The sequence below is a fragment of the Lissotriton vulgaris genome, chromosome 1_1, assembly GCF_964263255.1.
Source record: "Lissotriton vulgaris chromosome 1_1, aLisVul1.2, whole genome shotgun sequence".
Classification (NCBI taxonomy): domain Eukaryota; kingdom Metazoa; phylum Chordata; class Amphibia; order Caudata; family Salamandridae; genus Lissotriton; species Lissotriton vulgaris.
In genome coordinates, this window is record NC_141685.1 from 901,625,902 (window position 1) to 901,641,237 (window position 15,336).

Consider the following 15,336-nt stretch of genomic DNA (forward strand, 5'->3'; position numbering starts at 1 on the left):
GCCCAAACCCCTGATTTTTGTATTGCTACTGGATGTCAAGAGGAACCTCTGTCCGTCTTACTGAAGGAATCTGCAGGAGAGGACTGTCCTTGTGCTTGTGTGCTGTTTCTTGGATTGGCCTGCAGTAGTTCCCCTTGAACTTGGAAGAAGAGGGAAAAGGGCTTTTATTTTCCTAAGCAATCACCAAACTGCTAGAAGAGAGCTAGCCTCCTGCTGGAGTCACAGGCACACCGACTCCCCCACCAGCCTCCTGAATCCCCCCAGTGAGGCCCCTGTGAGTTCCCGGGCCTCTAGTTCTACTACAGAGAAGAGAGTGCTGGAATCGTCGCTAACGCCCGTTTGCGAGCCGCCTCAGCTGAAGAGCGTAAGAAAAATCATCGCGCTGCTGCCGCGTAGCGCTCACAAACCAAAGATCATCGCATCGCGTGCTTGCGGGCCACGAAGTGCTTGCTAACCCCCAAGATCATCACATCGCAAGTTTGCAGGCTTGTCGAAGGCTCGATAACCCCGGATCATCACATCGAGATCATCGCATCACGACATCGCAGAGCGGGTGCCGTGCATCCGCCAATTTCCTCGCATCGCACCCCGATCATCGCTCCCTCACGGGGCACCATTTTCTTTTATCGCAACAAGATCACACATGCAACAGGATCAGTGCATCATCCTCCCTTACGGCAAGGATTCAAAGCATCGCCGGACTAGCGTGAAGAAGTCTGTTGCTTTGTCCCACATGCACCTGCAGACCGACGCATCATCCTCCCTTGCGGCAAGGATTCAACGCATCGCCGGCCTAGCGTGGGGAAAATCATCGTTACAGCTCGCTTGCGACATTTTGATTGTTTTGCTACGAAATCCAGGTACTTTGTACGTAAAAGGGTCGCAGAGACCCGTGCTTTGAACTGAACCCCCATTTGAGCACTTTGATCTCTTTTTCCAGCTTTTCAAGAGTACCTCCATTTTTCAATATTGTGGTTTTTTACCGTCATTGGTCTTGTGTTAAGTCTATATATAAAGATACTTATTTTTATAACTACTTGTGAGGTGTCCCTTTGGAGTGTCCTTCACTGTGTTACTGTGTATGATCATAAATGCTTACGACACTGCCTCTGTGATAAGCCTAGCTGCTCATGCTACGTTACCACAGGGTTGAGCAGGGGTTATCAAAAGGTGCAGCCCCCTTACTCTGACTTAGGAAGAAGGGTCGCTACTTGGACTATGGCCAGCCACTGCTAACTAGAGACCCCCATTTCTAACACGCAGTCATTACATTGTTAACAACGCAACTCCGACAACGCAGGTGCCTTTACATTGCATTTGGTTGCAACGTAGTGTGAGGTCAGTAATGGGGTAATTTAAACTTTTTTGGGTGGGTATGGGTTTCGGATGTAAACTATGGAAATTGGGGTGTGCATTTGGGTCAAATTAGATTTGTGGGTGTGTTCTCGGGGCTCAATAAGGAATTCCAGGGTTCACGGTTGGGTTTGGGTGCAAAGGTTAGTTTTGGTTTCACTAACTGAAGTGGGAATAGTGATATTAATGTCTCTGCTATGCAACACCTACTCTACTGTTGCAATGTGCCTAGTATAAGTATGCATTGGAATGGAATGTGATATTATGTCATGAGTTGCACCCACATATGTGCCTTTGGCACACAAGGGGTATGCCCGCTGTGCATGAGCTGCCACTGAGAAGTGCTGGAGGGGGGGCTGGACAGCTGGGAATTGGTAAACGCTGGAAAAAACACTGGATGGGGCGTGGACACGGGGATGTGTGTGTTAGAGGGTCCTGTAATATTTTAATAAGGGCAGTCTTACCTTGAAGCAGGGTCCCGTGTCTTCGTTGCTCCTGCACGCCTGCGTCTGCTTCCAGGAACAGGAAGTAGGCAGCCAGGCTCCCTCCCTTGAGCCTATCACAACGCTGAGATGTGGCGGTGGGATTGGTAATTGGCAACGGGACATGGCATGCAGCCAGGGGCAGGAGGGGAGGGCATGTTCTCCATGCAGGCTGTAATGCAGCCTGCATTACAAACAGGGAGGTGCACATTACTGCTATGGGCAGCCTGAGTGGGCCGACCAAACAGTCATTGCACACTTAAGTGGGCATGCCAATCCGCCTATCAGTAAGTTATCATCATGTGATGATTGTTCCTCTTCTGCATTGCATGAAAGCAGTGGGGCGACGCTCTTCCACCATAGCGGAAGAGCCGCCCCTGGGAATGCTTCATCTACGTGTGCTAATCCAGGGCGACTTACCACCCAGGCGTCCTGTGCTACCCGTCCCACCTTCTCCTTACCTGGACATTGATACCGTGGCGCAATCTGATGCGCTCTCTCACAAATCTGTGACTCAGCCAGCAGGAGCCTCAGGCAGGTAGGATTTCACATGCCTGGGTACAGCAGTCACTGCCAAGTCCGCTGGTAAACCTCCAGATGCAGTTGATGCAGCAGGGCCCCTTAGGCGTGAATTTGCAGTGCTCCCGCCACACATGTTCGGCGCAGCTCAGGGGCCTCACCCTCCACAGCGTCCGGTCAGCCCAACATCATCCAGCCTGTGATGCAGACAGGCGCCACCCACCGTTGGTAATCCCCTCCTTGCACCCCAGTGTAGTGGTGGATCGTAGTATGCGATGCAGACCTCCCAACATTGGGGCGCATGAGCGCCTCTCCTATTAACAGCTCCAAGGCACGCAAGTCGGTCTTCCCACACACATCAGCAGGGTGTCTCTATGCGACCTGCCAGACTTCACCACCAGGTACAGACGATCGTCGCGCCGCAATGTCTACCACCACGGCTCATCGACTCCATAGCTCCTCCGCTCATTACGCCATAGCTACACTTTCCGCCTTAAAATGCTACCACTTCTTCTGTTTCCAACACGTACCAGTTTTTTCACATTCACATACGCCGGTGGCTTTATCGGTTTACATATTTAAGCTGAAACTGTGTTCTACATTACTAGAACTTGCTAATTCTCTCTGTGCGCCTTGCGTACCTGCATACGTATCCTCCTCATTTAAAATGAGGGAGGAGCTGAAGTATTTGATAAAGTTAGCGGCGAAGGGGAACACACCTAGGAGCTTGAGAGGAACTTGGCTTTTAAATGAGGAGGAGATGTGTATGTGAATGTGAAAAAACTGGTACGTGTTGGAAACAGAAGAAGTGGTAGCATTTTAAGGCGGAAGTGTGGCTATGGCGTAATGAGCAAGTGTATAACAACCGAGTAGGTTATGAGAGCGGGTGTATACCTATATAAAAAAGAAGGATAAAATGATAGATAGCCTCGTTGCAAAGTATTTCGACTCTGAAATGTCTGGGTAGTCATTTAGCTGCGGTAAAACACTAGGGGAGCTGATCAAAGTGAACGTATTTTGATGTAATTAAATCATGCAATGAAATCGTTCTGATCACCATGTTTGTACTAAACTGAATGTAGAGTTTAATGAGGTGTCTTGATTATTAATGCGAATTTCGTAATGTTGTATTACAGCTACCCCTGACGAAGAGCAAGTGATTGCTCGAAATGCATTAGGTTGTAAATAAAGGATGCTGTCAGGACCCGTCCATGCGCCTGCATTACTGTGTCAAGAGGACGACATACAGTAATTGGAAATCGGGCGCCGAACGAACTACATTTCCCAGAAGCCTCGGTGAAGGCTATTTTAGTTCCTGTTACATGCTTCCTGTTGCGTGTTATTCCGTTTTCCTATGCTGAGAGGAGGAAGGAGGTTGGTGTCGGGTGCCCCGCTTCACCGTGAAGAAAGCTGCCTAAACGAAGGGTTTCGCCAGCAGGTAGGAGCGGTTCCCCGCCCTTCCGAGTTCGCCATTGAGCGGAGCGCTGTGGGGGCTCCCACGCGTTGCCGTGTCTTTAGCGCGCAGTGAAGGAACTGCGGCGCTTGGTATTCCGATTCAAAACTGCAGCGGAGCGCAGTGGTTATTCCCCTACTCGCTTCCGTTCGACAGACTGAGCGCTCTTCTGTTTATATAGCGTGTTGTTTCTTTGGGACTTAAGAGCGGAGCGTAGTGGTGGAAGGAGCCACGCGCTGCCGTCTTTTTGGCTATTACATTTTTGTTTATTACTACCCTGGGGTAGGTGGTGCACAGTGGCAGCAGCTGCTCCGTGTATTCAGTACAAGCGCTTGTAGGTTGTGGAACTATTAGTGACTGTAACGCTTGCGGAGCATTGCGGTGGTCGCAACTGCGTGTTGCCGAACAAGCTAATATTCTTGACTTGGAAAGGTTGTGCTTTTACAGTGTCAGACGTTCTTATACTGTTTAACAACATGCCAAGTTTGTGGAATGCTTATTTCTCGTGCCTGTGATTCCTTCAGAGACTTTGTGTGCTACTACCAAACAGAGCGGAGTGCTGTGGTTTTTGCTTCCCACGCATTACCGTATCTGTTGGTCAACACTACAGATTCTATATATTATTTCCCCTGTGTTCAGGTATTCTATTGACCAAGCTTCCTCAAGAACTCCTTATTTCGGATAGCTTGAGTTCTTAATAAGGTATTAGGAAGTGTCATTCTGGTTCAGTTGTGTGGGTTTCATGTATGAGATCGATTCTTAACCTATGCATATTCCCTATAGGGCTCAAGCATATATCCTCAGAGGGGGAATCAGAGAACACCATTTTACCAAGTTCTGCTTTATCTCACAGGTACCTAGTTTCAGGGGTTAATAGCTGGATATTGGTTGTGTTGGTTGTATGGTGTTCTTACCTCTGTATGTTCTGTCGTTTCAGGTACTTCCCTTTCCCAGCAGACCCCTTCCTTCCCTTCCCTGTTTATTATTTTGCATTTACCCCTCGCCTAATGGCTCAAATCCTCTGTTGATATTTATCAGAGTGTTTGTGACGTTTGGAGGTGGGCTTTATATTCACCATCCGGATCCTGTGGAGCGTACCTGACAGATGCTGCTGAGAACTACTTTTCGTGTATGAATCATATTTACAAGGAGGCTTGGATGGGCACCTGTGAATACTTAAAGTTTCAAAAAAACACGCAATTTGATGGATATGTGGAACGGATGGAAATATTGAAAAGAATATGTTAAAGTTAAAACATGGACGAATCAGTATCAGAAAAAATGGATGAGTTTAAGGGGGATCTAGTATCCTTTAAATAAAATGCTGTGCACCAGGGTGTGGAACGTTAATGTTGCGTTCCCCACTAATGGATTTTGATTCATTGCAGCTCTAACATGACGGTCAGAGGGTCTTGCATGTGGCTACTCAAGGTGAATTAATTTAACGGGTAAGGGTCCATGTAGATGACGTTGCCAGTTGCTCATCGCTTGCTGAAATCCTATGAAATCATTGATGTCTGAAAACTTTCTTCTCTCTCCCCTTTGTTTTAAATACCTTTCCTTGGAGACTTTACTTTGCAAATTGGCTAGCGCTTCAGAGGTATTCCCTAGAAAGTGTGTTTAACCCTTACATACCAGTGTGACACTCTAGGGAGCAGAACTATTGTTCAGTGGTGAGTTTTGGAATAATATGAATTGTTTTCAGGTTTACTTAGTTCAGCTTGATTTATACATTTGATGTACTTATGTACTACTGTTGCAGAGACTATGGATATCTTGAGGTGATTTTTTAGCCTAGAGGATATTATTCCCTGACCTATTCATGATATGATTATACACTACAAGTATGTTAGCAATATTTTCATCAACTATTTGGCACTTTTGGGCTTATAATTTATTATTCTGGTATGGTATACTTTACCTGGGGCCCTAACATTAAAGTATATGAGTCTATGGATTCAATTTGTTCATTTATTGGTGATATCAGTGCACACTTTATAAATTAGTTACACAACCTTGCTTAATCTAGTTGGTGAAGGCTATTTTTCTTTACCTTTACACAACTATTTCAGTACACAATTATGTTGCAGAGACTATGGATATCTTGAGGTTATTTTTTAGCCTGGAGGATATTATTCCCTGACCTATTACGTGATAAGATTATCCACTACAAGTATATTAGCAATATTTTCGTCAACTATTTTGCACTTCTTGGCTTATAATTTATTATTCTGGTCTGGTATACTTTACCTGGGGCCCTAACATTAAAGTATATGAGTCTATGGATTCAATGTGTTCACTTATTGGTGATATCAGTGCACACTTTATAAATTAGTTACACAACCTTGCTTAATCTAGTTGGTAAAGGCTCTTTTTCTTTACCTTTACACAACTATTTCAGTATGCAAGGTGCACTGATTCTGTTTCATCTATTTCAACTGCCTTGGCCCTTTGTTGAGTTCCTTGTTTGTGAATATTCCGTTTTGGTACCCCCAACATTCTAATTGTTTTTATTTCCAGATTGAAAATTATGGTTGCTCCGAAATATTGTTTTATTTCCTGATGATGACTTAACTTATTTTTCTTTTTTTTGTCTATTACTTTCCCTGAACCATTGTAGCTGTTACATTGTTTAATACGTAGCAGCAGATATTGGTCCTTGACAGTGATTTTAAATAGGGCTCAATAAACCATGCAAGGCCATTGTTGATGCATTTTCTTGAATATAAAAAGCATGGATAAACCACCTCAAGAGTTTTTCCACATTCCAAATTCCCCTCAAGATATTGCGGAGAACTTAATATTTGGACTCTGACAGCGAGTGAATACACCCACACAGAATTGCTACTTTGGGCAAGTGACATTCCTCGTGCGGGTGGTTTCTGAAATATATGCAGGGGCTCAATCTACTGAGCAGGAATAAAGTCTATCGAAGCCATATGTGGAGCTGGTTTGACTTCTTCACTTCACGGGCACAAGATCAACCCATCTTCTCCTTGCTGGTGCAACAAATTGCCAGTTTATATGCCATTGTTGCTGTACATCTTTCTAAGCTCTCTTACTCTGATATTGTTCTCTTTCATAGGTGATCAAATGAACTGCACATTCGCATGTCTGATCATCAGGGATGCTATTGTTACCCCTTTCTTTTCCAACACTTCTAAATTCTGATACACTTTGACAAATGGTTGGACCTGCCCCTCTTTTCAGGGTCCCCCCCTAAACGTTTTGCCTTTAATTCTCACACTTTCTGCTGAATTGGTTTTGTTGACCTTAGGACTGTGCACTTTACTACTGTAAACCAGTGCTAAAGTGCTTGTGCTCTTACCCTTAAAACATGGCTTAATTGGCTTACACCTGATTGGCATATTTATTTGCTTATCAATTCCTTGTAGAATGGTATACCTTTTACCCAGGGCCTGTGAATTAAATGCTACTGCTGAGCCTGCAGCACTTATTGTGCCACCCACTTAGGTAGCACCTTAAAACATGCCCCAGGCTTGCTAATGCAGCCTGAATGCAGTTTTAAACTACCAATTCGAATTGGCAATATTACCCCCTTGCAAAACTTTAAACTTTCCTTTTATTATATGCATGTCACCCTTAAAGTAGGCCCTAAGTATCCCATAGGGGAGGGTGCCTTGTAAGAGAATGGTTGGACATGTACATTTTAGTTTCACAAGTCCGGTAGTGAACACTTCCGAAATGTGTTTTTCACTACTGTGATGCCTGCCCCTCTCATAGGATAACATTGGGATTAATTATTACATTTAATAAGCTGTAATGCCCAATTGGAAGAAGGTAGCTATATTATACTTGGTGTCTTTGGAGTAGTAATGAAAAACCCTAATGAATGATAAAGTCAGATTTTTAATGCAATTTTGAAAATGCCGCTTTCAGAAAGTTGCAATTTTTCTGCCCTTAGCCCTTTTGTGCCTGAACCCTATCTTGTGTCACACGACTAGGTGTAACTGACAGACTTTGTGAATTCCTCCCAGACTGTCAAACAATTTAGGGATTAAGTGTGTCTGAATGGGCCATCTGTTGGCAGGGTGTTTGGGGCTGAGCAAAGCCCCACTTGCAACTGAATAAGGAGGGCTCTTCCTCCACACAAAGGGCCTATCGCCTCCACATTGTCACCGCCGCCAGCTTGGAGCTAGGGCAGGGGAGTCAGGAAATTTCATGCAATTCAAAGCCACTGTCTAGAAGTTTCTCCCACCTACCAGAAGGAAGGCACCATGGTATAAAAGTAAGACGTCAGGCACCAACTCTTCAGTACACTTCTGGACCTGTGGAGTCTCTTCCAGGAAGAAAGACTACTGTTCTGCTGAAAGGTCTGGCACTCTGCTTGGCTGCCGACATGCTACCTCCTAGCTCTAGCCTGGGGAAAAAGGAGTGAACTTGCAACTTTAGCATATTACTACCATAGAGACTCCAAGGGGCCAGTTTGATGGCCTTCTGATCTGAGCCTCAGGGACACCAAAGGCTTGATTCACCTTGGGCCCACACCTAAACCCAGCCTGAGTGAGTCCTAACCCTCCAATCGGTGCCCCGCCAGTCGAGGAACCTTGGAAGTGGAGAGGAAGGTGACTACATTGCCAAAACCCTGAAGTGGGGACCTAGAGAATGTTTCACTAAAAATTGCTCTAAAAACCAAGAGGCGACTGGGAGCGACATGTTCGCTAATCTGCCCGAGGTGCATCGCCGGTCGGACTGACTTTGCAGCTTCTCTCACTACGTTCTTCTCCACAGTAGTAAGTCCTGTTCAGCAGTTCTTCACCAAAGGGGTATTATCGGCCCTGGTGGAACTGTATTTGGCTATATCCCTTTGCCCCATCCAGCTGGAGAGCTTACACTTGCTCTTCAGAGACTAACGGCCTCATTTAGAAGTTGGCAAAGGGGAACACTAGGTCACAAACATGACGGATATTTTGTCCGCTGTATTAGGACCATATTCTATCCTATGGGGATTGTAATATGGTGGATGGGATATCCGTCACATTTGTGATGGCGTATTCCCTCTGCCAACTTCTAAATCAGGCCCTAACTCTCTATGTATTATTATTATTTATAAATTTATAAAGCGCCTGGTGACCCGGAGGCAATCTTCACCGCAGCTCTGACCAAAGGCTAACTGACGATGACACTCCCTCCTGCTGAGCTACCAATGGTTAAGCACAGGTTAATTTAGTGGCTTTTTGTGGTTCACCATGCAAGGGATTGTGGCTGTTGCTTGACAAGGTTCACGTACCAGTCAACCACCAACCCAATATCTCACAGACACCATTGGAAAAATAAATTACTTTTGCTCTGTACATACAAATTTCCTGTTTCATCTTCAAACAAGGTAATGGGATTACATATTCATTCCACAGATCTTCATCAGTCAATTGTTCTGAATCCAGGTCCTACTCTACTAATGAGTGATGCCTCTGACAAGGGTCTAATGAATGGGTTTAGTTCTTCCAATCAATGCTCATTGCCAGAGAAAATATCCTCCTCTTCTTGATGCGTTGACTAAGTATGGGCCTTCTTTCCGACCTGTTTAGCCAGGAGTGGAATAATGTATCCTTCTAACATGAGACGTTTCAAAAGAAGGGGAGTACATGACGTGTAGCTTGTTCATTGTTACAGAACGTGCCGTAGGTGTTGTTGTTGAGATTGCATGTACTGATTTTGCCATCTCTGTTCTCTATCTCTTCTCCCCAAACCTCTAATCATACTCCTCTTGGTATTTTTGAAAGCACAGGAAATGTGAAATTCATTGAAATCTATGGGCTAATTTCACATGATTTAATCTATCTTTCTTTTGGATACTCCTTTTGTTCTGATATCACCATTAGGCATTTCATTTACCTTGTTTCTGGTTTCTTCGGGTCATTTTTGATTGGGATTATATGCCACATCCAGCTTTCAGGAAACGATGTTCTTATTGTGATTCCATCCTCCTCTTCCTCTTCATCTTCATCTTCATCCCAACCTACATCCTCATTGTCTAGAAACCGAAAAGAATGAATTTTTCAGTTAAAACATCCATTTACATTCAGTGTTTCACCATAGCTCCTAAAATTGCCTTCCTGAATTTTACACTTTTTCATCATCACTAGCCCGAAAGGAATTTCTTTTTGACCACTTCGGATACTACCGAACACCCTGCTGCTTTTATATATGTGTATTGATGGCTTCAACCACATGAGATCTTGTACCACAAAAATATAAATCATGTAAAATGGGTAACTTACACAGTGATCAGGTAAATAGTTTTCTGATGTTATTAAGGCTTGAAAGAGTAAACAAAAATGCTGACTTGAGACAACACCTGAAATTGTTTCTCAAAGATGTAACACAACTGCAGCGGTGGGCATTCTAACTGGGAAGCAGAAGGAGAAGCAAAGGGTGTGGGGGGGCCAGATGCGGGCAGGAGACACACAGGCGATATTTAGAAGATGTGGCTGAAGCATAGGATATCCGTAACCAGTGTTCCAGGGCGCTTCATGCAGTCTGTGCTCCGTGACTGGTAACTGATCCCCAAGCTAGACTAGGCCCGATACGGCCAGAAGATACAAGAGGAAACTGGCAAGATGTGGTGAGACATGTCAACAAGTGCAGGGGGGCCACCCACAGCAAGCAGAGGTGGCCGGAGTGGACAAGGCTAAGAAGAGGATAAGGAATGGGCGTGCTGTGTGGGCGGAAATTGTTTTATGAGTGCTATTAGTGCTGCAATTGTAACAAGTACCATAAGTTCTGTACTTTCCAGTGACAGACTTTTGAAGGCAAGGACACAAAAACTACAGAAGAGAAGGTGGCCACCTGTGTCCTCTCAGCCTGTAAATTACCAAATGCTTCCATGGGACTTGGTTACACCAGGAGGTGGTGAAGAAGAGGACCAATACCCAGAGTTGCCATGGAGGTTACCATTAGACTAGGCTTAGGGACAGGCTGGGAAAAGGCATTGGTAGGTGCAGTTATCATCCCATTTAACACAAAGCATAAATTACGTAACTGAAGATTGAAATCCTACAGCTACTTGTTAGCGGCTGGTGCCTTTAGGAAAGTAAATTGCTCATAGAAGTATTGGAAAGCCTTCATCCCGTACTACATTTCATTCAACAAAAAAGGCGCTAGCTGGACATTGAGTGTGGCTGTGATACCATTGGCTGCAGCCAACCGGCTGCATCAATAGGAACGGGGGGCAGCTGGACCAGGCCTGGGTACAGTTGCATCCCTCCAGAAGCTTCTCCACTCTTCTAAATAACAAATAAATATCAAACAAAGGGGGGTCCTTCTGCTGGCTGCTGCTTCCCTGCTACTGGTAATCTAGCATTATGCTTCCCAGCCACTCAGTGAAAATGAGATCAGGGAAGACCAGGCAACCTCTAACCCTGAAAGCTCAGAAATGCATATGTTGGATGAACACAAATCAAGGTACCAAAACAATTAAATCCCCTGAGAAAGTGCACTTCAGGGGTGCAGTTCCATGACAGCACCAGTAGTGAAATGTTTTTGAAAAGCCAACCTAAATCACAAATTTGCATTTCTTAAAGGCATATCAACAATATACCAGGGTTGCCAATGCCTTTAACTCCTCAAAAGATGGACCACGGGAACAAAAGGGCCTGCTTGGTTAATTAACAGTACCAGGCTCAACAGATGTTTCTCTAGTAAGTCCAACACAAAAGTCTGCCTGCACCAATGGAAGGCCCCATATGCCGGTGGCAGAGCCCAAACCGAACACCATTGTGGTTGAAGCTCAGGTTCACTTACTGGACCAATCTCACTTTAGCCCCCCAACAGCCTGTCAAAAGATCTCAAATCAAGATAGTCAATCACATAATTATGGCTGAAGATGAGGAGATGGACAGTTCCTGGTTGCGTTCTATTTCTAACAATATAGATGTAGCACAGGTAATGGAGGTTGTGAGAAGGTGGGTTGGTATATGCTGTCCACTAATTAAAGTAGGCACCTTGTACCAGTCCACACGACCCTTATGATGTATGAGGTCAAAGATAACCTTATTCAAAACTACCCTAGTGGTAGCTATGGAGAGCAGCCTTCAGGCTTAATCTTGGAGGAATGTAAAGCAACTTGTTTTACCAGACTATCAGCTCCTAAATGACTAAATGAAAGGAGAACGACCACACAGTGTTTATATAAAAATATGTATTTATTGATATAACACTCTCTACTAGTCTCTATGTGAGACTAGGACATAAAGCACACCATACTGAATCAATAAAACATTTGTAAATAGCACAATGCACAGCGGGCTCCAGGGGGAGACTGAATCATATACTAAAAAAATAGTATAACAACCATGACTTGACTAGACACAGTGCCTAGGGCACGTAGAATCGCTGGACCCCAAAGAACCATCCAGAGGAGTGACACAGGGAGCCCACGGAGGACGGGTGCAGTGAGGAAACAAAGACGCGTGCTCTGTACAACTCTATGGGAAAGTCATGGTTGGAAATTTACAAGTTTAGGATGCTTCTAAGAGGACTTCAAGCAAACCGTTTGGAAAATATGAGGTTCTAAGGCCAACCCACCAGTAAGTACCAAGGGACCCATGCTACCTAACCCAGATGAGCCGGGTGCATAGGTGTCAAGTGGTGTTGGAAACCTTCATCGTTTTCAGTGAAGAGCTGAAAAGAAGTACTGCTGCCAGGAAGGCGAAGAGTCTCCGGTGGAATGCAAACTTGGATTCAAGGTGAGAGGAACCTGAAAGCAGAGGGAGCAGAGTCTGGGTCACTTATGGTGACCTGGGGCTCAGTAGTTGAATGCCCACCAATGTCGGGTGCTTCAGGTGCAAACAAGGGTTACTTGACTCTGCTGCCACGGGGACCAGGAGACATCTAGGACAAGAATTTGGAAGTGAGATGCCCCACAAAGGATGTCGAGAGCTGAGGGGTCGATGTCCGGCTGGATCACCAACAAGACTTAGCACAGCAACCCACACGGTCAGAGGAAACAGGTTACGGTGTGGACCAGCAAGTTCAAGGGGACTCTCCAAGCATTGGAGAGTCAGGGCACGTCTGGAGCAACCAGGTGAGTCAGGGCACGTCTGGAGCAACAAGGTAAGACCAACAATTCACAAAGCGACCCTCGATAGAACCCACAGGTCAACGGACCAGGGAACGCGAGGAGACTTCAAGCAAGTATGCAAAGGACCAGCCCACAGGACACTCTGAGAGTGGAGGCCAGAAATCTTCAGTGCAAATACTGCTTGGGGTCAGGACTACATGGAGTCCAAAGCACAGGCTAAGGAATCATCAGTAAGCATATGCAACTGCAAAATAACGCAATGCACAGGGGTTCAGGTTGCACTGGTCCCACGAGGGATACTGGTCTCAGAATCGCTGAGAGGGCAGATCGACCTCAGGGACCTTCGGGAACCCTCCTCCTGTGTTGTTAAAATCCTTGGAGTCCTCGGGAGCAACAAACCAGGTAGATGCGTTTAGGTGCCTGCTTTTGCAGGAAAGTAACTCCTTCACTCCAAGGTTGTCCAGCGTCATGCAGGCAGTCGAAGTACTTGGTTTCTTCTTAGCAGAATCTTGTCCAGGTAAAATCTAAAGTCCTGTGATCAGGTAACCCATTTTTATACCCATGGGAAAGGGTTGGATAGATTATGTGGACCCTCCTATGGGATGGGGCAGGACAGAGGGTTGGCTACACCCATTTCCTTTGTCCAGTTTCACTCCAGAGAAGGAACCAATGGGTCCCAAAACTGGTTTGAGCTGGACTATGCACAGGGACACCAAATGTGCCCCTAGTGCTGACTTTCCGGCACTCAGAGGTTGCACCCACCCAACCTCAATACACTATATCCTGTCTGGGAGATGGTTACACCTCCCTGTGACAGGATGCCTATTGTCATGCCTTCCTCTTCGTGAGCTTGACTCAGCAGCAGGAGGGCAGACCCGTGTCTGTGGCTGGCAGCATCCATTTTGTGCTACCCAGGTTGAGAAAGCTGGTACCGGGCAGACCGGTGACCCACATATGTTCCTCTAGAAGGGTGGGATCATACCTCCCACACCAGTTGTTTGACACCAAACACAACATGTTTCTATGCAGTTGTTTTAAAGTTAGCATTTACCGCGAGGTTATAATGCACTTAAACATATATGTGTGGCTGCATCAAAGACAACCCTAGAGAAAGGTCCTCAAAGGCTACAGAGGGGCTCTGCTCATGCTGGGGCACCCTCTCAGGTAAAACCCAGCACCCTGCATTTAGGATTGTTAAGGCCTGCCATGGGGTGACTGATAGGTATTTAAGTGCAGTGATTTAGAGAGATGTAGTGAACCTATATCTCAGTAAGCGGTGCAAGAACCATCTTACACAGTCTGCAGTAGCAGGCCTGTCATGTCAATTTGGATGGCCTCTCATGGGTGGCATAACACATGCTGCAGCCCATGGGAGGCCTCTGGGGTACCTATGCCCAGGGTACATGGTGTGCCATGTACTAGGGACTGATAAGGATACTCCAGGATCCAATCTGGAATGTACCTAAAGTACATGCATTGCAATTTAAGGGAGAAAGCTGACAGACTGGGGTCCTGGATAGCAGGACACCAGTCAGACTAAGCCAAAAACAGTGTGACATCAGCAAAAATTGGGGGTAACCATAAGAAGCAGATATTACTTTCCTACAGAGTTGAGGATGATAACGCTAGATAACAACATCAGCCCAGAAACAGTCTCAGTACAATAAACAAAATCAGAACAGATAGTAATATTGCAATTCAAAAGTCTTGTTAAGTGATATTGAAAAAGGAACTCTGAAACTCAAGAACAATGAGATACACACCCCAAGAAAGCTCAGAGGGCAGGAAAAACACCTCCTGTCTCAAATAAAAGGCTAAATAGTGAGGCAGTTCTTAATACTTCAACAGTAATGGGGTGAGTATCCTAAACAAGCTGGGCATACAATCAGACAACACCCCTGGATTATGGGAATCACTTTTAACACCTTGGCTGCGGCTGGAATTCTGCGCCGGTGCTGAACATTCCGATCGCGGGTGTGGTCATGACGGCTCCCAGCCGTCATCAGCACACGAGCACCGTAACTCATGACGACTGGGAGCCTTCATCAGCACCGAAGGGGTTAACAACACAACAAACCTCACTTGATGCCCTAAATCTTCAGTCAGACAAATTAGATGTCCAGATTGACCTCATGAACTTAATGGCCTCAAACATCTCTGGTATTAATACTAAGTTGCAAAACATAACCGGCCTAATAACTGGGGTGCAGGCCATGTATTCATCATCTCGGACTAAGTACTGATGTGAACCAAAACCAGATAATTTGGCCAGCCTCCCAGGAATCCTATCAAAAACTTTTGGAAGCAAAACCAGCATCACTATAAATAAGCCAGCCATTGGAATCCTAAAGAGTGTCTTAAGTGGGCAAGATCAAGAGCAGAAAGTCAAACCATTTGAAATTGTGCAGATAAATCCTTTACAAGAATATCTCACAACAATTTCAAGCAAGCAGGAACAGGAGGGAGTCAGACTTCAGTCTATGCAA

The 15,336-nt window shown here is 45.4% G+C and overlaps 1 protein-coding gene across 3 annotated transcripts in view; it reads right to left on the reverse strand.

Annotated features, from left to right (window-relative positions):
• Positions 1-15,336, reverse strand: part of LOC147748145 (complement C3-like) — a 1,551,795-nt gene that overhangs the window by 755,965 nt on the left and 780,494 nt on the right. For all 3 annotated transcript variants that reach the window (XM_086959014.1, XM_086959019.1, XM_086959009.1), the window contains exon 18: positions 9,664-9,802. In XM_086959014.1, coding sequence (XP_086815140.1) covers positions 9,664-9,802 — 139 coding nt within the window. The remainder of the gene's footprint in view (positions 1-9,663; positions 9,803-15,336) is intronic.